This window comes from Schistocerca piceifrons, chromosome 1 (genome assembly GCF_021461385.2).
Source record: "Schistocerca piceifrons isolate TAMUIC-IGC-003096 chromosome 1, iqSchPice1.1, whole genome shotgun sequence".
NCBI lineage: Eukaryota > Metazoa > Arthropoda > Insecta > Orthoptera > Acrididae > Schistocerca > Schistocerca piceifrons.
The window spans coordinates 727,217,913-727,244,272 of record NC_060138.1 but is presented as its reverse complement, the minus strand read 5'-3'; the positions used below and the strand labels follow the sequence as shown (position 1 = coordinate 727,244,272).

Genomic DNA, 26,360 nt, shown 5'->3' with positions numbered 1-26,360 from the left:
GAGCAGCAGAAGTGTTTAAACTCAGAAGAGTGTTCCTGGAGCCACTCTGTAGCAATCCTGGACGTGTGGGGTGTCGCATTGTCCTGCTGGAATTGCCCAAGTCCGTCGGAATGCACAATGGACATGGACATCCGCTCGCCGTGTTGCGGCACTTCTGCGTGCTCGCTGGGGCCGTACACGATATTAGGCAGGTGTATCAGCGTCTTTGGCTTTTCGGTGTATCACTAATAGAACTCCAGGTATGAACCCCCTAAGAATCCCTTCCTTATGCACGGCGTTATACTAGGTAGAGCGTGGCGTATGCATACCGATTATTGAACTGTGACACTAAATGCAACAGTATTTCACATCCCTTATGAGTTTGTGTGACACGGAATTAAAGTACACTTACAAGGGAACCTCCCCATCGCACCCCCCTCAGATTTAGTTATAAGTTGGCACAGTGGATAGGCCTTGAAAAACTGAACACAGATCAATCGAGAAAACAGGAAGAAGTTGTGTGGAACTATGAAAAAAAATTAGTAAAATATACAAACTGAGTAGTCCATGCGAAGATAGGCAACATCAAGGGCAATGGGACTACAGGAGCGCCGTGGTCCCGTAGTTAGCGAGAGCAACTACGGAACGAGAGGTCCTAGGTTCAAGTCTTCCCTCGAGTGAAAAGTTTAATTTTTTATTTTCAGTTTATGTGACAAACTCTTATGTTTTCATCACTTTTTTGGGAGTAATTATCACATCCACAAGAAAACCTAAATCGGGCAAGGTAGAAGAATCTTTTTACCCATTCGCCAATTGTACAAGTTAGGTGGGTCGACAACATATTCCTGTCATGTGACGTACATGCCGTCACCACTGTCGTATAGAATATATCAGATCTGTTTTCCTGTGGAGGAATCGGCTGATCTATGACCTTGCGATCAAATGTTTTCGGTTCCCATTGGAGAGGCACGTTCTTTCGTTTACTAATGGCACGGTTTTGCGGTGCGGTCGCAAAACACAGACACTAAACTTATTACAGTGAACAGAGACGTCAATGAACGAACGGACAGATCATAACTTTGCGAAAATAAAGAAAGTAAAATTTTCAGTCGAGGGAAGACTTGAACCAATAACCTCTCGCTCCGCAGTTACTCACGCTAACCACGGGACCACGGCGATCCTGAGCCCACAATGTCCTTGATGTTGCCTATCTTGAGCATGGACTACTCAGTTTGTATATTTTACTAATTTTTTTCATTTATAAATTAAACTTTTCACTCGAGGGGAGACTTGAACCTAGGACCTCTCGTTCCGTAGTTGCTCTCGCTAACCACGGGACCACGGCGCTCCTGTAGTCCCATTGCCCTTGATGTTGCCTATCTTCGCATGGACTACTCAGTTTGTATATTTTACTAATTTTTTTTCATAGTTCCGCACAATTTCTTCCTGTTTTCTCGATTGATCTGTGTTCAGTTTTTCAAGGCCTATCCACTGTGCCAACTTATAACTAAATCTGAGGGGGGTGCGATGGGGAGGGTCCCTTGTTAGGAATATTTTGCTCCCTTTAGTTCCGTGCATTCATTGTATACAAGCTTAAACATCGCAGCACACTGTCCCCCAACCAAAGGCCTATGTTTCGCATATGCACATGATTCTTGAAACTATAATCACACTGCCGTGTCATTTCTACATCCACTGACAGTGTACACTGTCTTTGTCATAGAATTCCCCGCCTAAACCTACATACTGAAGATAAACACTAATCAAGAAGCTTTCGGAATCCATAGAGTTCCCATTAGTATCCAAACAATTTGTCTTTGAATAACTACTCAGTAACTTCTTTCTTATTTAATACACAGTTTATTACATTGTAGCCGAAACGGTCATCAGTGCGTAGATTTACTAGTATCAACTTAAAAATGTGAACCTAGGTCTCAGTGTTTGCTCCGAAGCAAAGAACTTCGAAGGAAAGCCAAACAAGGTAGTGGAGGTAGGGGAGAAGAAGGTATTAAATAACTTATTCGGTTATTACCGCTGCTACGAATGTCTCTTACAAAGCGACAAGAAAATAATTTTCTACTGTTTTACTTAGAAATTTGCTGCAGCTAATCTTACTTCAGAATCGAACAGTCTGACACCATTATCAATAAGTAATTGTCAGAGGAAAAATAATCACTCAGTTCTCAGTTTCTCTTTCCATCTGACTACAGTATTATGAACCTGGTTTTGTCCACGCACTGACATTTTTTATATAACTGTATAGGAACATCGGTATCACAATGTTACATTTATTGTTAAACTTGTACTTCGTCGTTCACAGACAATTCTGAAACAATTACAATGTGATCTTAGTGATGGGTTTTAGTGCATATGATCACCATATTGTTCGTTCTTGTCATATACTGGAGCCGCGCAGGGTAGCCGCGAGGTCTTTGGCGCCTTGTCACGATCCGCGAGGCTTGACCAGTCGAAGATTCGAGTCCTCCCTTGGTCATGGGTATGTGTCTCGTCCTTAGCATAAGTTAGTTTAAGTTAGATTAAATAGTGTGTAAGCTTAGGGACGGATGACTTCAGCAGTTTGGTCCCATAAGACCTTAGCACAAATTTCCAAATTGTCTTATACTGGTGTGATGTGGAATGAAAGTATACCGAAGAGTATTTTGCCGTCTGTACATCTGTGAATTCATCCTGTGCTGTTACATTAATCATAGCGGCACTTCCCCCAACAAAAGGCTGACGCTTCACATATGCATACAATGTAGTCATAGTGCTGTGTCATTTCCACAGCAAGTGACATTGTCTCCCGTACAGATACGGTATATCCGAACACATAGCGCAGTTAGTAGACGCGATTTAAAATCAGATACGAACTTAAAAAATTGTTCAAATGGCTCTGAGCACTATGGGACTTAACTTCTGAGGTCATCAGTCCCCTAGAACTTAGAACTACTTAAACCTAACTAACCTAAGGATATCACACACATCCATGCCCGAGGCAGGATTCGAACCTGCGACCGTAGCAGTCGCGCGGTTCCTGACTGTAGCGCCTAGAACCGCTCGGCCACTCCGGCCCACGATACGAACTTATGTCTCTATTAGTTGCATGACAGTGACAACCTTCGATTACATATAAGGATAGAATACATCATGAAGAGAGTAACCCAATTGCAAGTAACAACAAAGAGCGAAATACAAAACAGATGACAAATGAAGATATTGGGCAAGAAAGGTAATGATGGTATGCAGCAGCAAGAAAACTCATGTTAGTCCTGCCATTTAAAAAAAAAATTCAGAACAGTTCTTCGGCTGCTACGGATGATGAAACATTTCTGCAGATGCTTTGTAAAATTAAATGAGAAAGTATTAGATTTAAGAGAGCGACAGAAACTAGTACGCTTGAACTGTCTTGCCAAACAGTCGCATTACGACATGATGAAAATGCACTGCGGGAACGGTGTTCAGACTTCAATGCCACCGGTGCTGAAAATGTGTGTGAGCTGTTGACCGCTAGTGGAAGACGAGGAAGGAGCAATGGTTGCTGTCCAGCAGACGGAGAAAACTGATGGTGTAACCGTTTGTTTGTAAACGCGCTGTTGAGCCTCATTAGAATCTAATGTACGTCACAGTGTTGTCAGAACTGTGGGAATGTACATATTATCTACTTCCTCATTGTAGCTGCGACGTCTACAAATTGTCATTACACCGTGGTATCCAACAACTAGGGAAAAATACTAACGTGCTTCGTATGAGTCGTATCTGTGCTGCCAATAACTGTGTAATAATACAGTCACTGAAGGTGCATACTTAAGAAAATGACTTGAAATAAACGTTGGAAGCAAACGTTTTAATAGTGAAGTACGCCCCACACTTATTGATTTTTTTTTCAGTGTGTCCACTTAAGGCATCTACTTCACAAAAAGTCTACGTGTGTCAAATTTCTTAGAGTTTCGCGGCAATCCGTTGTCATCTTGTAGAATCGGGTGTATTGCCGGTGTCCCGCGTCTTCCCAATATGATCTTTCGACGTCGTAGCTCGGAGTCTTCATCAGTGTTTTTTGAAACTCAAGAACACCGGCAGTACACCGGCCAAAGTGTAGGTAGTTGAAACTCGTTTGCGTATGACCAGCAAACAAAATCTCTGTCTCTTTAACTATTGCAACTATTGATAAAAGCAAGCTACTGCAACTTTAAAAGTTGCAAGGCGAAAAAAATCTATTTTTTTATGCTGTGGGGAAGTGTTACAGAATGAACATTATAACTGCCACATTTTTTAATTCCTCTTTCGATAGTTAACAGTGAAGTTGCAAGAGAACACGGGTAACAGGAAACATTACTTTGTACTTTCTTCTACAGACGCTACAATTCGCGTAAATCGCTGCTGGTAACAGTCAAGATAATAGCTTCCCTTTTATTTTAAAAAAGGTTTTATACTCTACGGTTCCCTCTAGTAACATGGAGGTTATTCGCTGATGTCTTAACACATGCCCTACCATCCTGACCCGTGTTCTTTTCAGTATTTCCCGTATGTTCCTTCGTTCGCCGATTTTGCGGAGAACCTCATCATTCATTATCTTATCAATCCACTTTATATTCAACATTATTTTATGGCACCAAATCTCAAATGGCTCGATTTTCCTCTGTTCCGATTTTCCCAATGTCCACGATTCGCTACCATACAATGCTTTGCTCCAAACATACATTATTCCTCAACTTAAGGCCAATGTATGATACCAGTAGAATTCTCTTGGCCAGGAATACCCTCTTTGCCTATGCTAGTCTGCTTTTTATGTCCTCCGTCATGGATAATATTGCTTCCAGGGTAGCAGAATTTCTTAACTTCGTCTACTTCGTAATCACCAACTTTGCTGTTCAGTTTCTCATTTCTGCTACATCTCATAGCAGAATACGATAATCCTGCATGTGGTAGTTAAATGCGCTGCGGTTTGCATAAAACCCATAGGTAGGGGCAGCTGAGTCATCCTGTATAATCTTTTCGAGCTATGTATAAAGAAGAGTGTCCGTTTCTTTGTTTGTTCGATTGTAATTCATACATATCTACCGTTTTATTCCGATCTTGGTGAAATTTTGCACATTTTACCTTCAAGACAACGGGAAGATCACTGTCTACATAAAATTTCGTAATACGACTTGAAACGTATATATGTATGTAATATATAAGTGTAAGGTAACAGGGGATAATATGGCACTCTTTCAAGTAATTTAAAATTTAAAGCACAGCAGCAGAGATAATATGCTGGGCAAAATAGACCAGAAAATACTTGTTTTGTGTTTTGATGGACGTTGTAGTTCCGTTGGATAGTGTTTTGGTTTTCATTTAATTGCAACGAATTATATAAGTGTGGTGAGAATTTGTAAAATTATATAATGTATGTAGATTTAAGTATTTATATATTATAAATATTGTAAACGAATTGTGGCCATGTTTAGCGTTTATTTTGACTACTGTGGTGCCATGTGACCCGACTCAGGACTGTGGATATGAGCGGGAAAATCGGGGTCTTTTGTCGTTGGCCGTTGTGGTAGTGGTTGGGAGCGGCAAAGTGCCGCGAGTGCAAGCATGGACGCCAGGGTACGCGAAGGAACAAAGTGAAAGTGTGTGGGTGTGAGACAAACAGTGTACGAATTGCACCGATTATTATTTGTGAACTTAAAAATGCATGGCCACAACGTTAAAGTGTTTCTTTTGAATAAATAAGTTTCAATCTGAACGTGTATAGTTCAATTCACTGCTCTTCAAAAGCCAGCTTATATCAGACTCAATAATAGGGGCGCAAATGCAACCGTTTACTACCAACCCCGTTTACAGATGAGCCACGTGAAAAATAGGTAGTAAACGAGCCCGGGTTCAGTTGCATAAGAAGGAAAGATTGTTGCCAATGATCTCTAAACGCTCTTAGCCGATTTACTTCAAATTTGCACACATCCAATAATAAACGTTTGGGTGAAAATAAGCTATGTATTTGTTATATACACAACATGTAAGTAAATACATAAAATATGTTGTTAGTAAACACCTCGAAACGTACTTGACCGATTTACTTCAAAGTTCTTGGCCGATTTACTTCAGACTTCTACATTCAGAGGAAAGAATGAAGAAAATTAATGAAAAGTTAAGGGCCTAACAAACGAAACATATCTTGGTCAACTAACTGTAATTTGCATGCAAGAATAAATTACAGTGGCAATTCCAGTCTTAGAGACAGTACCGTCAAACGTTACTAGATCGCGGGACGAGCGAAAACGCGAGAATTTCACAGCAACCTGATCGCAAACTCTTATTTACTGATCAGTTGCCGTTGTTGCACATGACATATATCCTACAAGATATTTTAGTCCGTGTTTCATAGTTATTTTTGTTATTAAATTCCACAGTGCCATACAAACGCCAAGGCAAGTCTTGAATATAGTACAAACAATAGTCTCTTGATCGCGGGCCGATCAAAAGATCGAACAGAACCCGAGACTTCCCGAACTGTGACGTAAACTGTTGGAACAGGTCGAGTCATGCTCAAACACAGCCCTACTTAAAACAGTGAAAACTGAGTTAAAAGAGTAGAAGTCGTCTTCTCCAAAAACACAATGAGGCACTTATCGCAAAATGTAACAACACAAAAATGGTTCAAATGGCTCTGAGCACTATGGGACTTAACATCTATGGTCATCAGTCCCCTAGAACTTAGAACTACTTAAACCTAACTAACCTAAGGACGTCACACAACATCCAGTCATCACTAGGCAGAGAAAATCCCTGACCCCGCCGGGAATGGAACCCGGGAACCCAGGCGCGGGAAGCGAGAACGCTACCGCATGACCACGAGCTGCGGACAGTAACAACAGATGTCGCAACTAATCATCTTTTCATGCAGATGAAGATGTATTCAGCCGCTTTCCGTTGAAACCCAGTGATTCAAATATTTCCTTCCATTTAAAGCGATTGCAGTTCACATGCGGCTTATATTCGCTGTGAGTTTCCACAAGGAACAGGGCCAATCACTTTCTGTGGCAGATATTAAACGTCCTGGGGAACGCCAGGCACTGCAGCTGGTATTGTATACTACCCACCTTCCCTACATTTTATTGCTATTTTTCTCAGAATTTCGAACATCTTGCATCATTCTACGTTGTCGAACGCTATTTCTAGGTCGACGACAGCCATGAGCGTGTCTTGATGTTTCTTCAATCTTGTTTGCATTATCAAGCGCAACGTGAGAACAGCCTCTCTTGTGCCTTTACCTTTCCTAAAGCAAACTCATCGTCATCTGACAGATCCTCACTTTTCTTTTCCATTCTTTTGTATATTATTTTTGTCAGCATGAGCTGTTAAGATATAGTTCTCGCACCTGTCTGGCCTTGCTATCTTCGGAACTGTATGGATGGTATTTTTCGGAACGCCTGATGGTACGTCGCCAGTCTCATACTTGTACATTCTACACACCAACGTGACTAGTACTTTGGGTACTACTTCCACCAGTGATTTTGGACATTCCGATGGAATGCCTTATTTGATTTCCAGTCTTCCGGAGCACTTGTAAATTCTAATTTTACTACTGGACCACTTATGTCGTCCCTATCGACTACAACTTCGATTTCTAACGCGTCATCAGACAAGTCGTCACCCTCATAGAGGTCTTCATTGTAAGCTTTCCACCTATCTGATGTTTCCTCTGCGTTCAACAATTGAATTCGCATTGTGCTCCTAATGTTAACACCCTTGCTTATAATTTCATCGAAGACTGATCTGACTTTTCCGTATGCTGAACCAGCTCCCCCGATTCCTCTACGTCTTTCCTGCGGCCATTGCGCCTTGGCTGTCCTGCATTTGCTGTTTATTTTATCCCTAATGGGTTTATATATTGCTGTATTCCTGCCTTTCTCTGAATATTCTTGTACTTCCCTTTTTCGTCGATGAATTGACTCATCTTTTACCCAAGGATTCTTCGCAGTTACCTTCCTCGTACCTATGTTCGTCTGTCCAATATCTGTGACTCTCCTTTTTAGAGCTGTCTAACCTCTTCAAGTGAGCTGTCTACTCTGGTATCCTTATTGGAGTATCCACATCCTTAGCGAACTTCAAACGCATCTCGTTATCCCTCAGTACTTCAATATTCCACTTACATTCACAATGATTCTTTCGAACGATTCTCTTAAATTACCGTCTGTTCTTCATCATTACTTAATTTCAATCTGAGTCTATATCTGCCCCACCGTACTCATTACACTTCAGTATCTGATTGGGGACTCTCTGTCTGATCATGATGTAATGCAGCTGGAATCTTCCAGTGTTTCACAATCTTCTCCAAATATACCTCCTCCTCTCGTGATTCTTGAACAGAGTATTCCCTATTACCATCTGGAATTTATTGCAGAAGTCAATTAGTCTTTATCCTGTCTCATTCGTACTCCCAGCCCATATAGTCCCGTAATATTTTCTTCCGTTCCTTAACTTATAACCGTGTTCCAATCTCCTACAACTATTAGATTTTCATCTCCATTTACATGCTGAATTACCCATTCAGTTTCCCTTCTCTTCATCTCCTGCTTGAGACGTTGGCATGTACAACAGAACTATTGTTACTGTCGAATCTGATGAGAACACTCCTATCACTTAACTGTTCACAGTAGCTCACTTCCTATTCATAACGAATCCTATTCCCATTGTACCATTTTCTACGGCTGTTGATATTACCCTTTACTCATCTGACGAGAAATCCTTGTCTTCTTTGCATTTCACCTCGCTGACCCCACTATATCTAGATGGAGTCTTTGTATTTCCTTTTCAGATTTTCTAGCTGGCCTGCCACGTTCAAAATTCTGACCTTGCACGTCCCGACTTGTAAAACGTTACCCTTTCCTTGGTTGTTCAATTTTTTTCTCATGGTAACTTCCGCCTTAGCAGTCCCCTCCCGGAGATCCGAATGGTGGACTAGTCCTGAAGCTCTTGCCACTGGAGAGGTCATCGTGACAGTTTTCTCAATTACAGGCCACATGTCCTGTGGATACACGTTATGTTTCTTTATTGCGGTGGTTTCCATTGTCGTCTGCATCCTCATACCGTTGACCTTTGCCGGTTGTTCGACCTTTTAGGGGCACTTTCCTGGCCCTAAGGCAAGGAAGTGCCCCGAACCACTGTCGGCTACTCCGCCCTCTTTGACAAAACCGTTGGCATAACGAGGGTGACTTCTTACGGCAGAAGTCTTCGGCCACCATTGCAGACGATTTTTATTCAAAATTTAAGTAGTGGCGGGATTCGAACCCGGGACCGAGGACGTTTCGATAAGTAGCCAAAGACGCTACCTCTATATAGGATTTTATAAAAGACATTTACAGGGGTTTGGCCAATCAGTTTCTTTGGGCTTAGCGCATAACCCGTCTTACATGTGCTCGGCAGCCGCTTAATGTATAATATACATGTATACTCGCAGTCCGCAATTCACGTAAGTTAAATCATGGCCTAACGTATTTTTACATGAGTATTATCAACTCTGTGTCCTACTCAATTCACGAATGAATGGCGCTAAAATATGTGCCTCCGTCCCCATCCTAATCTCTCATCTTATTTCCATGATGACTACCGAGATACAAGATGGTTGTACAAATTTCTTAATATATCCAACAAGGTTTCCAAGAAAAACTCGCCTTTCTTCCAAAAATTCTCTTTACGTTCGCTGAACATCTTTGTTACGCTTCGTTAAAAGGTGCACTGTACCTTCTCAGAATTTTCTCAGCAAACCAACGTCTTCCTCTCGTTTCCCTGCTATTGATTATAATTGTTGGTCCTTTTTCGCACACCATCGTAGTATTACTCCTAAACACCGAAACGGTGTGGCAGGAGAATCTTGTGATCAGTACTCCCGGGTTTCTTCTCTTTGTTATGGGCATTATCTTGCATTTATTTGCAGTCAAAGAGAACTATCATCAATTACATCATGTGAAAATCATGTCTGTGTCATTGCGAACGGCCTTATAACTATCCAGGGATGTTATATTTCTGTTGAAAACAACACAGTCATCGAACAGCCAGAGATGGCTGTTGACTCCATGTGATAATTTTTAAATGTAGGTTGGGAACACTGGCGTTGCTGTAACTATCCGCACAAACGAAGTCCACAGTTGTGCTGACACGTTTCGAAGAGGCGGATGGGAGCGACCGTTAAAGGCATTTCCCATGTATGATCCTTCCCTCTCCGCGGGGCGTACATTTCCTTCTAGAAATTCCACATTATTTTCTTTTGGACATTTTCCGTCCACTGTTACGTACTGGGTTCTACTGGTCACTAATTCTTCGATGCAATCGCATATATATTAAGGCCACTCTGTATTAGCATACTTTGATTAGCTTATAATACGCACAAAAAGCCTGTAACAGACAGAAGTTGGGGATACTGCTCTGTAATTCTGCGCATCCGTTGTTCAACCTTATTTATATATTGGTTTGGTGCAAAGTCCGAAGCGTCTTTGTTTTGCATGTTAGTATTCCGGTTGCTATGAGTTTATTTGTCGATAGTCATGTTTTATTCGTAGTTCACTGTTGCTATTTTAAGTTTACATGTTGTCAGTTTGTCATTTAGAGATAGCGAGTGGAGCTGTGGACGCTAGAAAATGGAGTTTCAAATGGAGAAATCGGAAGACTTCCGAAATATTCTTCTGTTTGAGTTCAATAGAGGGAAGACAGCAGCGTAGACACCCAGAAACATTTATGCCCTTTATGGGGGATAATGCTACTTGATAGAACACGGCAAGAACACACAAAAGGTAATGTTGTGCATCTAGTGAAACAGCGACTGTGTAGGTACTACGAACTGCCTCCCCGATGCGTAACCATCACCGCTGACATTTATTCTCAACAACTGAGACATCTTGCAGACGCAATCCAAGAACAATTACCAGGAAGACAGCGTGAAGTAAAAAATGGCCGTTTGCATTCTGCTAAACTGGAAAGAGACACTATACATGAGTTGGGTTGGGAAGCCATTCCACATCCACCTTATTCACTTGTTTTTGCGCCCTCAAATTTTCATCTCTCCGCTCTCTATCGGAAAACCTTCAACGAACTTCCTTTCCGGATGGAAACGCGCTCCGAACGTAGCTCGACGAGTTCTTCGCCTCAAAACCTCGTGATTTCTACAGTCGCGTAATCGAAAAGTTACACCACCGTGATTATTATTACTTATGTGCTACTAACTCCATTCGCAATAAATTTCGGAGACAGTATCCACACATGCCGCCAAATGAACCTTCAAAATTACATTGTAGTACCATACACATAATAGTTCAATAGATGTGACGTCATAAACACTGAAATTCGTGGGAAAATTCCGCATCATGCATGAAGTTTCAATGTATTTATTCTTTATTACTAATGCACCCCTACAGTGGAGTGAATGTAAGAAAATCCCTGACATCTGGCAGTACTTTCGACAGCTTTCAACTGCGAAGTGGAAACGGCTGTGGTTCCTGGGTTCGATTCCCGGTGGGGTCAGGGATTTTCTCTGCCTCGTGATGGCTGGGTGTTGTGTGCTGTCCTTAGGTTAGTTAGGTTTAAGTAGTTCTAAGTTCTAGGGGACTGATGACCATAGATGTTAAGTCCCATAGTGCTCAGAGCCATTTGAACGGCTGTGGGCGAAAACAATAACCGTCAATAGAGCTATGAAGAGGCGTTGCCACGACGCGTTTACAAAATCTTATTGTAGAAATATGAAGCAGCTGCGCCCAGCGTTATAGAAACTGTTTCGTATTTTGGAAAGTGTTTTCGTGAAGCCGGCCAGAGTGGCCGTGCGTTTCTAGGCGCTACAGTCTGGAGCCGAGTGACCGCTGCGGTCGCAGGTTCGAATCCTGCCTCGGGCATGGATGTGTGTGATGTCCTTAGGTTAGTTAGGTTTAAGTAGTTCTAAGTTCTAGGGGACTGATGACCTCAGATGTTAAGTCCCATAGTGCTCAGAGCCATTTGAACCACTTTTTGTTTTCGTGAATCCACTGAATTGCAATTCTTTCGATATACAATACAACACAGCAATTATTTATTTCCGTTTCTGTTAGAAAACTGAAAAAATGAATAGCGGGCAACGCGGGGTTTGGCAGCTAGTTTTTACAACACGTGTAGATTTAAGTAGCTTCTCCACACCGAGCTTTAAGTTTCTCATGTTGTCAGCTGTTCTTGATTCGAATTCTGGAATAACGAATCATAATATTGCGACATTCGGTGACGAAACACAAATATCATAAGTTATCCCTTTTTGCGAAAGTGCTTAATGAAGCGACAGCAGTAGAGAGGAGCGGTGTCGGTCACCTGCAGCATCTTCTGTATCTTGGGGATGCGCGTGGAGCCGCCGACCAGCACGACGTCGTGCACGGACGCCTTGTCCAGCTTGGCGTCGCCCAGGGCGCGCTCCACCGGCGCCAGCGTCTGCCGGAAGAGGTCCATGCACAGCTCCTCGAACCGAGCGCGCGTCACCTGCCAACACAGCCGAGAGCACGTCACCAGGCGTCGTCATGTGCCTGTCTGCAAAACACTATTTGTCAATTCTAAACTGCTTCACTGTTCTTGTTATAAATGCGATGTGCATGAAAAATTAAGCGCTCAGTTCCTCTGTTATGAATTTTCGATCTCTATGTACAGCACACTGAAATACACTACCTGTTAGAAGGACTGAAGCACCCAGAAGGGGAGGGGCAAACGAAATGAAGCGTTACGGATTCAGGGGGTATGTAACGCTACTGCAGTGATTACAAAACCGAGTCAAATGTATAAATATCTTGGCAGTATGAACTCACTTATCAGTACGACCTTGCAAACCCTCAACCATAGTTGCATGTCCTGTTCGCTTCCGAACGATGTCATAAAGGCGTTATTTACTGAGTCAAGCTGGCTCACAAATGTTGTAAATGGTCCTAAATGTCCTGCATAATAGCACTGGGACAGAGAAGACGTCCAAGCTGGCCCCGTACATGTCCTATCTGGGACAGATCTGGGAATATTGCTGGTCTCAGGAGCACCCGAATACCACGCAAAAAGTTCATAGAATAATTGTCATATGTGAGCGACCTTTACCCCATTGAAAAATGGCACCGAGATCGCATGAGAGTTAACACACAAGGATGAGGGATGCCAGTGAGGTACCGTTGTACCGTGCTTGTTCCCTCAATCATACCCAGCCATTACCTGAAGTCATGCACGAATGCTCCCCATACTATGACACCAGGATCAACACTACTATGCCTCCCCAAAACAATGGGAGACTGGGACCTCTCCCCAGGTCGCCGCCATACTCACCGACGATGGTCATCCAGGGCAGTGCAGAAACACAATTCATCATTGAACACCATGCGACGCTATTCACCAGCAGTCCCTGCTTTCCGTTCACGGCACCACTCCCGGTGCAGTCGTTTGTGCTCTGGTGTTAACTGCAGCCTACACATATCATGATAATTCCTTTACCCATGTCCTACTAATCTCCGATTAATGGTGCGGGATGGCACAGAAGGAAGCAGCGAATGTATTACTTCTTCTCGGGTGATGGGTGCAGATATGAAGGGACTGAGTTTGATGCTCAACACGTCGTTCTTTCTTGGTGATGGTCAGACATGGTTGACTGGAACCTTGAAGACGAGAATGCCTAGACTCATGGCCTATACATTCCAGCATTGAGCCATTCTCACATCCGAGTGCCTCACAAATTTGGATACTGGGTCCGAAGAGCCGGCAAAATGGACACCAACAATGTCAGATGTCAGCGGCTGACAACGCTTTTTCACACAAATACGTGGGCATCTCCGTGTCCTTCACAGCGATCATTCAAGCCATTCAAGCCTCTTATACCAGGCCTGGTAACAAACCAACAGCGAACAATACTAATTCACTCTGGTGACCGTCCTACCTGTAGCAAGCAATTGAAACTCTAATCCTGTATATATCCGCCGATGGTGTGTCCGTGTACAAGTTTTATTGGCATCCGACCATGTCCTCTGGGTGCTGCACTTTTTTGGTCAGGCGGAGAGCATTTTCCAATGAGCGAATGAACACACTCAGCCAGAACTATTACATCTCATCAGAGCAATGGCACAACGGATGGAACATGTTCACAGAGCCTCATATACGAGGTGCATTTATATGACGAACTCTCCCACCAGGGTCACAACTATTCACAGAGACTCTGTTAACCTGAGGAGTATCGCCCGCATCTCGTGGTCGTGCGGTAGCGTTCTCGCTTCCCACGCCCGGGTTCCCGGGTTCGATTCCCGGCGGGGATAGGGGTTTTCTCTGCCTCGTGATGGCTGGGTGTTGTGTGCTGTCCTTAGGTTAGTTAGGTTTAAGTAGTTCTAAGTTCTAGGGGACTGATGACCATAGATGTTAAGTGCCATAGTGCTCAGAGCCATTTGAACCATTTTGAGGAGTATCCATACTTGTCACGAAAGCCCAAATCAAGGAGTCTCTACATAAATGGGGCTTTAGTCGGACACCTACATGTAGCTGCAACGTGCCGCTACAAACTATCAAATGCATTTTGAGGATGTGTACACTAATACACCGAAACATTATGAACACTTTCCACCTCGACGTTGGATGCGCCTGGTGGTGTTGCAGGCAAGTGACGCGGTAACAAAAGTATGTAAACGGAGCAGACACGACCGGTGGATCATCCTAGCGCAGATACTGGCTGCAAATGAAGAAATCCATTGAGATAAGCGACTTTGGCAAAGAGCAGATTATTATTACGCATAGCTTGTCAACTAGAATCTCGAAAAAGGCGAACATCGTCAAATGTTCACGTGCTACTATCGGCAACATTTACGGAAAGAGATAGAAGCACAGTGAAACTACCACTAGACGCTAAGTGGTTGGGCGTCCAAGACCCTTCACAGAACGTGGGGCCGGAGGTTGTGATGGTGATCTGTAGCATCTTTGCCGAAAGAGCATAATACTGGTGTACACACCAGTGTTTCGGACCACACTCTTCATTGAACATGGAGCTCCGCAGTGGAACACCCCTACGTTATTACGTGTTGAGCCAATGACATCGTCAGTTGCGATTGCAGTGGGCACGGGACATTCGGCATTCGACCGTCGATCAGTGGCAACGTGTCGGCTCTTCGGATGAATCACATTTTTGCTACACTAGGTCGATAGTCGTCTCCGCGTACAGCGTCATCGAGGTGAACGGCGGCTCGAAACGTGCATCTCGCCGCGGACGCTGGCTGGTGGGAGCAGTATCCTGCGCTTGCATGGGACCTGTGTAGTGATCAGTGACACGCTGGCAGCTGCGAACCGCCTGTATCACTTCATGTTTGATGTATTCCCCGACGGCGATGCCATCTTTCAGCAGTATAATTGCCCGTGTCTATGAGCCAGAACCGTGCTACAGTGGTTTGAGGAGCACTATAGTGAACTCAAGTTGACGTCCCAGCGACCAAATTCGCCTGATGTAAATCCTAAGGAACCCATCTGGGTCGCTATCGCGTGACTTCACCGAGTACGCTGATCAGTGGCCGGTTATTTACGCGAATTGCATGACCTGTGCATAGACACCTAATGCCACACACCTCCATAAACCTACCAACAAATTGTCGGATCATTGATACGCCGAATCTGTGATGTATTTCGTTCCAAAAACGGACAAACATTCTATTAAGCAGATGGTCATAATGTTTTGGGCCGTTAGTGTACACTTCGATCGCATCAAGAGGATTTGAATTACTATTTAGATGATGCACCAGAAACTCTAGACTGTAGTCGCTAGCTAGACGTAAATCTAAGAATTGTTTAAATGTTTATTAACTCTTCGTTGTTTCTCAGCTATATTTCTGTCCTATACACTTTCATGTTTTAAGGTTACTCAAAATAGTTTCGTTGCCAAACGTCTAAAACAAGGCTGACGGATTTTACCAATTCTATTTAACATTTATTTGGAACAGGCACTGAACGCCAGGTACAGGAAAAGCTCAGGCATGGGAGTGAAGAATGGCGACGATGCTCTTGACTCTCTTTTATTTGCGAATGAACAGCTAATATTGTCTCAAGATGAAGGGTATGTGGAATGCATGAAGATTGAAGAGGAGTATAACAGATGGGGTTTGGGAATAAGTCTGGACAACAAGGGATATATATATATATATAATCATGCAGAAGCTTCAAATAGTTGGAAAGAATAGTAGGTAACACCGGTACATGTGATAAGGATATTAGTTCCAGAATAGCAGTGGGATAGGAAGCTACTAAAGCTTTGCTTGGGATAATATGGAGTAATAATAATCGGCAGGACATTAAGAAAAGAATGTTTCACAAAGTGGGAGAGAATATAGTTTCATATAGAGCAGTGATCAAACGAGGAAAGTTAGGGAGAAAATTAGAACATTGAGAAGATATCTGCAGTTACCGAGGCAAGAGAGGATGCGAAACGAGGAGGTACGGAGGCGAATGGAGATAACGAACTCGGTAACAAAAACTTTACAGAAAGGAGCGCTTCAGTGATAAGGATGCATAAAGAGAATGCCTAACCATATGTGGCCAAGGAATATTTTAAACTGAAAGCCACCCAGGAGAAGAAGGAGAGGAAGGCCAGCCCTAAGACGGGCAAAATATTTGCAGGAAACAATGGATGACAGAAATCTTGGAACGCATACCTGGAACGAAAGAGACCTGTGGAGGTCGGAAACGGCTAGCTTCTGAAATGTGCACAAGGTTTGAGAACTGCACACGAAGTGGTAAATAGGGCTGTAGAACTGACATGAATTCGATAGGAATTATTGTATGAAGTGCTAATTACTGTTATACAGGCAACAACGAATTCTGATTTCTTTTGCGTACAAATTAAATACGTAAATATGGCTGAAAAAAATGAAGATGTTATCTTAAGAGGAAACTACATAAATTCACCGCCAGGTGGCAGAATGGCATAGTTGATAAAATTGCGATCGTAATTAAAGAGACGTCTTTAATTTTAAGCGTGCTTATATATTTTGTATGGTCGTTTGTACACAAGCAGTGCGCAGCCGAGCGAGTAAGCGCTTCGTTTCATAAACGCGAGGTTTTGGAGTCGAATCTCGCCGTCCATACGGTTTTTACTTTTAATTTCCACGTAAACTTTTCAAGATGAAGATGATCTGCCAACGTATAGTATCAAAGTAGTTACTGATGCAGCATTGCGAGGTTTATTTTTACAGGGACGTAAAGAATCTTACAAAACGACTACAGAATGACACATACATCGTCAACCAGAACAGAGAGATAGATTCTAGAGAAGATTGATCAAACATTCAATCAATCGGACATCATCAGTTATCTACACCATATATCTGGTGATATGCTTCTATATCAGTGGTACGCCGCGATGTTGTGATGCGCGAGAACCGTTTATAAAGATAAAAGAAGTTTATTTTGCAACAGACAGATTGAAAAAACCAAGCAACAAACAAAAATCTGGCGTTCATTACAAGTGCTGTATGTCGCAATAATAATCGCTTTTCGTGTTTCTGTGTTCAGTATCATCGTGATTCTTGCAGGGCTCCAATGACTGCACATTATATTTATCACAAATGCTGATACAGTAATGAAAATTAAGTGACTGTACTGATTTGATTCAAAATTCTCGTGTATCCTTTTTTATTTCCAATCTTATGAGCAATTTTTCTCCTTTTCTCAGGATAACGTAATGAAAATATGAAATGATTTATTCGATATTGATAATTTGCACAGTCATAGTAATGCCTGTTGCTTGAATTACTTGGGAATGAAAAACAAAATTACTAGCAGCGAGATTCGAACCACAGACCGTGCGCTTCTGAAACTAAACGCTTATTCGCTATGTTGTGGAGTACTTGAAAACTAGTGACCCTTACAAAGTCTAATTACGCCTGTAGTTCTCAAACTCGATCAAGAGTTGCGTCTTTCTGTTTACACATGTTGGCACTCCAGTCGTGCCCTACACGTCCTCTCAGTACGAATGAAATGGCCGGAAGGACGTTCCTACGGTCCCTTTGAGAGCGGGACTGTCTGTAAGCCTTTGTAAACGCCCTAACCCCTCTTATCTACTTCATGATCCCTACATGAGATACACGATGGTGGCGCCATAATGAACACCCTGTCTTCTTCGAACACAGCTTCTCTAAATTTACCCAAGAGGGTTGCACGAGAACGAGGTCTCCTTTCTTCCAAGGACTGCCCGAGCATTCCGTGTTGTTACAATTTCAACTAGGTGTCTCTGAATTCATTTAATATCTGATCTGTCGCCATAAGGACAACTAATATTGGAACAATAGGATTGGTCGCTCTAGCGTCCTGAATGCGATTTCCTTTATGGACGTATTGCAGCTTTTCAGAAGCCTGCCAAGAAATCTAACAAGTCATCCTTCGCCTTCACTAAACCTAATTTTACTTGATCCTCCCGTTTCATATCGCTTCTCAGTATAAATACTTACGTGATATGACGTGCTGAAGATGCTGCCCATTGTTCTTAGGATACTATCCTATTCTTTCTCTTTGTTATAAGCATTATCTTACATTTATTCACATTTAAAGAGAGCGGCCATTCCTTACACGAAGTGGAAATTTTGTCCAGTTATTTTTGCAGTTCTTCACAATCGTCCAAGGATGATAATTTACTGTAGACTGCAGCATCGTCAACGAAAAGTCGTATAGTGCTTCTGATCCTATCTTATAAACAGTTTTTGTGTATTGAGAGCTCTAGAGGTCCTATTACGCTTCCTTGTGGCGCGCTCGATGTTACTTCCGTTTCTATGGAACATTCGACGTCCAGTACACAGTTACTGGGTTCTATTAGTCAATAACCGGGAGGCAGGAAAGGAGCTTAATATCACGCTTGAACAACTGTCCCCGACGATCCTATCTGGACATCACTCTCAACAGAACCTTAAAATATAAGAAACATATCGAGAAAACAAAAGCTAAAATACAAACACGTAATGGCATACAGAACAAACTATCATCTGCAGAGTGGAGCGCCAATGTGAAAGTAGACCGTTCCACAGCTTTCGCCACATGATTTTGTTCGCTGAGTATGGATGCCCAGTTTGGGAAAGATCTCGTCAAACTAGAAAAATGGAAGCGCTCTTAAGTGATACCTGCAAGAAGATAATTGGCTACCTGAGACCTGCTAAAGTGGACCATTTATATTCATAATCGGGTATTGCCCCACCAAATGTCACAAGATCGTTCCTGTGCGCCTAAGAAAGGAACAAAAAGATGAATGACCAGCATTACCCGGTGCGCAACCATCAAGCCGTGCCCAAAAGGCTTAAATCTAGACGAAATTTCATATACCCAGTGCAACCAAATGAAAGTTCCATAAAATCATTAAAGCAAGAAGAACATTCTGAAGCCCTTATCACAGAGGAAGCTCTACCCCAGGACTCCCACCTAGACTGGCGACACTGGAAAATGTTGGACCGACTTCGTACATGCACGCGCGATCAAAACAACTTATGAAATGGTGGGGGCTACACAGCCACTGACAAGTGAGTGTGATCAAACACAAACAACGGAACAGCTCCTACAATCTCTGTTGATTCATCATGGACAGGGGACATCGGCTGGTCAAGTAATTATCAATTAAATTCGCCAGTAGCCGTGTAATACATGGCTGTTTGCTAATTCCATTGATAATTACCTTCTAAAATGTCCGTTAGTGGATACCATCAAGAGGATCCCCTGTATTATATCAAGACAGCTGCAGCCTATACCGAATCCTGCATAAGTGAAATATATCTTACATCTTTGATTACGAGTTCCTGTATTTGACTAAAATCTACATTTTTATACAGGGTAGCCCACATAAAACTGGTACACCTCATGCCCAATATTCAAGTAACAATAAACTTACTAAAAAAGAGTAGCTAACAGTAACGTTAAAACATCTAATTACTTGTTTATAAGAGATGCTGGAAGTGGTGGCTATGGGCATCCAGGCATCGGTGATTTAGTGTCGATGACGTTGCAAGCAACACGCTGTAATTCTGCAGGCGTAATATTTTTAATTTCTCTAGTAATATTCCGTTTAAGGTCGTCTACTGTGAGAGGTTTGTCGGCATACACTTATTTTTAGTGTGCCCCATAAATAAAAATCACGCGATGTTAGGTCCGCGAATCTTGGGGGCCAGATACCTCCACTAACAAGTCCGTCTTCACGGAAAACGTTGGTGATGTGGGCCATACTTTGGTTAATGTGTGAGAGATTACTCCATCTTTTTGGAATATTGCACACAGTTTCTCTGCATCCGTTAACTGTGCATACAAAGAGTCAAAGATCTCTAGATATCTGGCACTGTTGAAAGTGTAATTGAAAAATGTGGGCCCAATAATACGCATGCCAGACAACGCACACCTAACACCTATCGTCTCTGAGTGGAGATTATTCATGCAGAATATGTGGATTGTCTTGAAAATCTGGGAGTTTAAATAACCTGTCAAATAAAATAGTCCTCATCTGAAATGAAGTAAAGCAAGGGTTCCAACATGGAAATGCCGTGTGGCGAGGGCCTCTCGTCGGGTAGACCGTTCGCCTGGTGCAAGTCTTTCGAGTTGACACCACTTCGGCGACTTGCGTGTCGATGGGGATGAAATGATGATAATAAGGACAACGCAACACCCAGTCCTTGTGCGGAGAAAATCTCCGACCCAGCCGGGAATCTAACCCGGGCCGTTAGGTATGACATTCCGTCGCGCTGATCACTTTTTTTTATTTTTTATTTTTTTTAATAATCTGTATTGAACAAACTAAAATTACATATATATTCACTATGCAAGAGTTCTTTAAGGTACTATTTAAACATATACAAATGACTTAGTTAAACAAAACAAAATATCAAAAAAACATTAAATACAACAAAATATAACATATTCTGTCTTCTTCCTTTTTTTTATTTGTTTTTTTTTCGGTCGATGCATGAGAAAGTGGATAAGGGTGTTGCATCATGTGACAGGTAGACATGGCACACCCCAACTTTGAGGGGGGTCAAGGAAGACGCTGCGGAGATAACCGGCAAAAGTTTGTCGGTAAGATGGTTTTCGGGTGAGGGTGCTATGCGCGGTCACAACTTTGTACCAGAAGTCAAGGACTGTATGCGGACCACTCCGAAAGAGGTATTCTAAAGCCTGTCCTCGAAACCAGATTAGGGTATGGTGCTTAGCAAGAGGGTAATGAAATGTCTGGGGGCAACAACAGGAAATCCGGGGTTACCGTCGTTGGCGGGGCACGGAGGTAAAAGCCCACGATGCGTTGGATGAGGAGCCATACGTTTTGTTTCAGGGGGCACGTAAGACGGTGCTCGTCGGTGTCTTCGAGCTGACAGTCAGGGCAGAGTGGGGAGGTAGCCAGTCCTATGCGATGAAGTCGACTATTAGTCGGGAATTTGCCATAGACTAAAACGTACCAGAGTGCAGCCACAGACGACGGTAAAAAGGGTGCATGCACACACCTCCAAACCGTTCGCCAGTTAATGTCAGGATACTGTAGCACCATGGGGTCGCAAGGGTTGGACTGCATAAACAAACGATAATAATCTTTAGTACGGGGAGGACGGGTGACAGGAAGATCGGCCCGAACGTAGCTGAGTTCTATGAAACAATAGGCGACGTAGTACAATAATGGAGAAATAGGTGCCACATTGATCGGTGGATCGAGAGAAGCTGGTCGGAGGATATCTAAGAGACTGCGTGTTAAGGACGGGACCGGCCCCTGCCAGTGCCGCAACAGAGTGTGGACAAAGAGTGGAGAAGATCGTGCCCGCACGTTGACGAGTCCAAGGCCACCTTTCGCAGGAGGCAGTGTTAGAGTGTTGTAGCGGACTTTGAAAAGTGCCCCTGCTGATACGAAATATCCAAAGGCTGATTGGATGCGGCGGCCAAGGAGTAACGGCATTGGGAGGATCTGGGCGACGTGTACCAGTTTAGGGGCGACATACATGTTGACATAGGACACACGTTGGAGTTGGTTTAAGTTACGGTGCACTTGACCGCGGACATGGTGCCGAATCGACTGCAAAAGCCGCCGGTAAGCCAGGGCCACTGTGCGGTGTGTGGAGCTCGTAAATTCGATACCCAAGTAACGAAGGGTGGTACTGACTGGGAGTGGGGTCGGCACCATAGCCGGGAGGCCGCGCCCAATGTGCATCATAGTCGATTTACGGACATTAAGAATGCTACCAGAAAGACGTGGATCCATTGGATGGCGTCACTGAGTTCCGTGGAGGAGCAGGTGAGAAAGAGGAGGTCGTCCGCATAAGCCCTGCAGTGAAAGGTGTAGTCACGCAAAGTGAGACCCTGCAGTCTAGAGGTAAGTCCAGTGATGAGGGGCTCAAGTGCAATGGCATATAATTAAGTAGACATAGGGCATCCTTCACACACAGAGCGGCGTATAGGAATCGGTCCTACAAGCCTCCCATTGACTTGTACCATCGAGACCGCGGGAAGTAGTAACCGGCGAATGGCATCGACAAAAAGTAATGGGAACCCATACGTGTCGCCACCATGAGGAGGAATGGGTGTCGAACGCAATCAAAGGCACTCGTGAAATCGACGGATACCAGTGCTGCATGAAGGCGACAAGCCGACGCCAGTGCGGTGAGGTCACGGCATTCTCCTAGGGCTGTTTGTAAGGTGGCCCCACAACCACGTGCAGTCTGCTCTGGTGAAAGGACCATGGGTAAGACGGTGCGTATGCGCGCTGCTAAGAGGCGTGCGTAGATTTTGTAGTCTGTATTCAGTAGTGTAAGGGGGCGATATGCAGAGACATGAGACCCTCCCTTTGGCTTAGGCACAGGTAGAAGAATGCCAGTGACGAATTCAGGTGGAATTGGGAAGGACGGAGTAAAGAGTTCCCGAAGCATTTCCGTCCTGCGAGGAAGCATTAACGTGGTGAACGCCTGGTAAAACTCCACTGGGAGACCATCCGGTCCTGGTGATTTGTTCTTGGCCCGTTTGTTGATCGCATCTACCACCTCTTCTGCGGTGATTGCAGACATCATGGACGTTGACTCCGCTACGGTGAGGGTCCGATCAGAGGAAGGACGGAGATCATCAGGAACTGGCGTTGCCATCGGTTCATCATCATAAAATTGGCGATAATGTTCAGCAAAGGCAGACAGCATTGCCGCCTGTGTTGTGTGGTGAACACCATCGGATGTAGTGATGTTGGGGACGAAAAGTCGACGTCGACGACTATGGTCGGATGCGGCATGGATTGTGGATGGGGTTTCGTCGTGGAGGAGGTCTTGTCGTCGGGAACGCACCACAACACCATGCAGTCGTCCACGTTGGAGAGAGAGGAGACGAGCTTTAGTATGCTGTCGTTCCCTATGGGTGTCAGGCGATGGAGGGAGCGCATCGAGCTCACGGAGGACGGCGTAGTGAAAATTTGTGGTGTCTCGATGCCATGCTGCTGCTTCCTTGCCACATTGCATGAAGACCTTTCTGATCGCAGGTTTGGCACATTTGAGCCACCAATGGAACGTGGATGTGTACTGCGGGAGACGTCTTTCGCAAGACGCCCATGTAGTGGCAATACACTGTCGGCAGTGTGGACCATTAAGGAGGGAGGTATTAAGCTTCCAGTAACCTTTGCTGCGCCACAATGACTGAGGTGGCAGAGCCAGGGAGCAAATGACGGCGCAGTGATCCGAAAATGCAAGGGGCCATCGTTCAGCTTGGGCGACTTCATTGCCAAGGTGGGCACAGACATAAAACCGGTCCAGTCTGCTCGCAGAATGTGCTGTATAATGGGTAAAACCGGGGGTATTGCCATGAATTTTCTCCCAAACGTCCACTAGATGAAAATCTTCGATTAAGGTGAGCAGCGCCGGGCATGGCGAATAACCAGGCATTTGGTCTCGCGGATGGAGGACGCAGTTGAAATCGCCTCCCGTGATAAGGCGATCATAGCGTCCAGAAAACAGGGGCGCCACGTCATGTCCGAAGAAAGTGGACCGCTGCCGACGGTTTGTGGAGCCAGACGGAGCGTAGATATTGATGACGCGCGTGTCGATGATGGTAACAGCCATGCCCCTTCCACAGGGAAGGATTGTTGTGTCCTTGAGTGGGATTCCTTCGCGTATGTAGAAAGCCACTCCACGCCCTGATTGATCACATGTGGACGTGTTATGAGTCGTAGCCGTAAACTGGTGGTAGTGTGGCAACGCGTACTTCCTGAAGAAGGGCGACGTCGACCTGATTGATCACATGTGGGCGTGTATGAGTCGTAGCCGTAAACTGGTGGTAGTGAGGCAACGCGTACTTCCTGAAGAATGGCGACGTCGACGTCAGAGGCCCGAAGCATGTCACAGAGGAGTTGCAGCTTGGGTGCAGTGCCGATCATGTTGATGTTCAGTGTGGCGAACCAGTACGTTAGTTTCAGTGGTGGAGGACGCGCATCGACCATCGCCAAGGGGAGTATGAAGAGGGCACCGACAGGAAGTCCCGTCCCATCAGCTGCAGTGCCTCCCTTTTGATGTTAACAGGCAGTCTTGTCCGGCGGAGGCAATTCATCCGGAGGAGGGGGCGTATCTTCCTCAACGTCGTCGGCCCATGCCCTTGTGCCGTGGGACTGTCCAATGTCCATGGGAATTGTGTCGTGGTGGGAGAGATCTGGAGTTGTCGGCGGGGAGACAGGCGTCCCAACCTGCGCACCGTTCGTTACATTGTGCGTGGCGACCCCATGGTGGTCCCGTCCTGCGAAACGTCTTGTTCATCGTGAAAGTTGTCCGCCAACCTCTGCGTGGAAATGTCAGCTGGTTGGGTGTCGTCTTCGTCGTCGCGGGTCGCGACGCTTTGAGAGCCCGTGGGTGAACGGCGGCGGCGTTTGCACCTACGTGGCGAGCGTTGTTTGCGCACGTGTTCCTCAGTGTCGGACGACGGCAAGGAGGAGCGTCAACCTGGTTCGAAGGCGTCGGTGGGTACAATGAAATTGTCAAACAGGTGTTGTGAAGAAGTACTGTTCTCCTCAGCGTCCGGTGTGGGAACCTGTTCGGCGGCAAGGTTGTCAGGTGGGACGTCCGCACCGTCCATAGGTGACTGGGACGGTGGGACGTGCCGATCGGAAGGACCGGGCGACGGACTGGACGAAACTGTAGACTTGGCAATAGCCGCTGCGTAAGTGACCGGTAGGGCGGTCATCGTGGGTGTGACGGACACTTCCGACAACGGGAGCTGCGCGACACGTCGTTGAATGCATTCAGACCGTAGGTGACCTTTCCCGCAACCGGAACAGGTCCGGGGTTGGCCGTCGTACATTATAATGGCACGGCAGCCTCCGATACGTAGATAGGAAGGCACGTGTTTCTGCAACTCGATGCGGACCTGTCTAACACCGTTTAAAACGGGATAGGTTTGAAATTGTACCCATCGTTCGGCAACATGTTCCAGAACGTTGCCATAGGGACGGAGCGCTTCGATGATGACGTCTGCAGGTAGTTCGAACGGCAGTTCGAAGATCCTTATCGTCCGTGTGCCGAGACCTTCGTGATCGACGGTAACGGGTCCGACGTTGCCGTCGGAATGGCAGAAGTGCAGTCCCCGTTTTGCCGCTTGAAGCACCTTGTCGCACGCCGCATCGTTGATCATTTTGACGTAGACGGTACTGCTAACTATGGACAAGTGGTTACCAATTAGATCCGTTGGTGGTATTTTAACTTCATCGCGTATAAATCGTTCTACCTCCAGGGCCTTGGGTCGGGCGAAGTCGGAACAAAAGTTGAAACGTAATGTCTTCTTCCGATAGTTGTGCGCCATGGTAGTCTAGAAGGGAAAACGGCACTTAACAGCGGCCGAAGTAAACACAAACACACGGTGAGCACCTCGCCCGCAGCGTTCTGGCGCGTGACCGCCTCGCAGCACTGCCGGCGGCAGACTGTGAAAATAAACTTTTCATTCGAGGGAAGACTTGAACCAAGGACCTCTCGTTCAGTAGCTGCTCATGCTAACCACGGGACCACGGCGCTCCCGAGCACTCAGCTACCAGAGGCGGACAAGAGTTCCAGCTAACCGTTAGCAATTGATTACAGTAATGAACTCTTGTTCCCTGATCCCCAAATTTCAACTCTGGCACCAACTCACACAATAGACCTTTAATTTAATATATAGTTAAGGCTCACCGGCCATTTTACCATCTTCTTCTGTGCGGATGCACAAACAGTGCCCGAACTCTTACGGAAATCGGCAAAAAGCCGCAAGTAATGAGTATAATGGGCAGGGGCACTATGAATATAGTGCGGGACAATAAGTTGGGAATGTGGATCTCACGGGAGGCGTGCCAGAGATAAGTCCCTGCAGTCGCACTATCCTCTGTGTCCTCGGTGGCTCAGATGGATGCCGGCACGGTAGCTCAGCGTGTTTGGTCAGAGGGCTCCTCGCCCTCTGTA

General features: G+C 44.9%; 1 protein-coding gene across 1 annotated transcript in view; it reads right to left on the bottom strand.

Moving 5' to 3' along the window:
- LOC124711219 (heat shock protein 70 B2-like) overlaps positions 1-26,360 on the bottom strand; it is a 136,149-nt gene that overhangs the window by 43,643 nt on the left and 66,146 nt on the right. Inside the window, exon 5 of the mRNA XM_047241179.1 lies at positions 12,286-12,450. Within this exon, the coding sequence (XP_047097135.1) occupies positions 12,286-12,450 (165 nt within the window). The remainder of the gene's footprint in view (positions 1-12,285; positions 12,451-26,360) is intronic.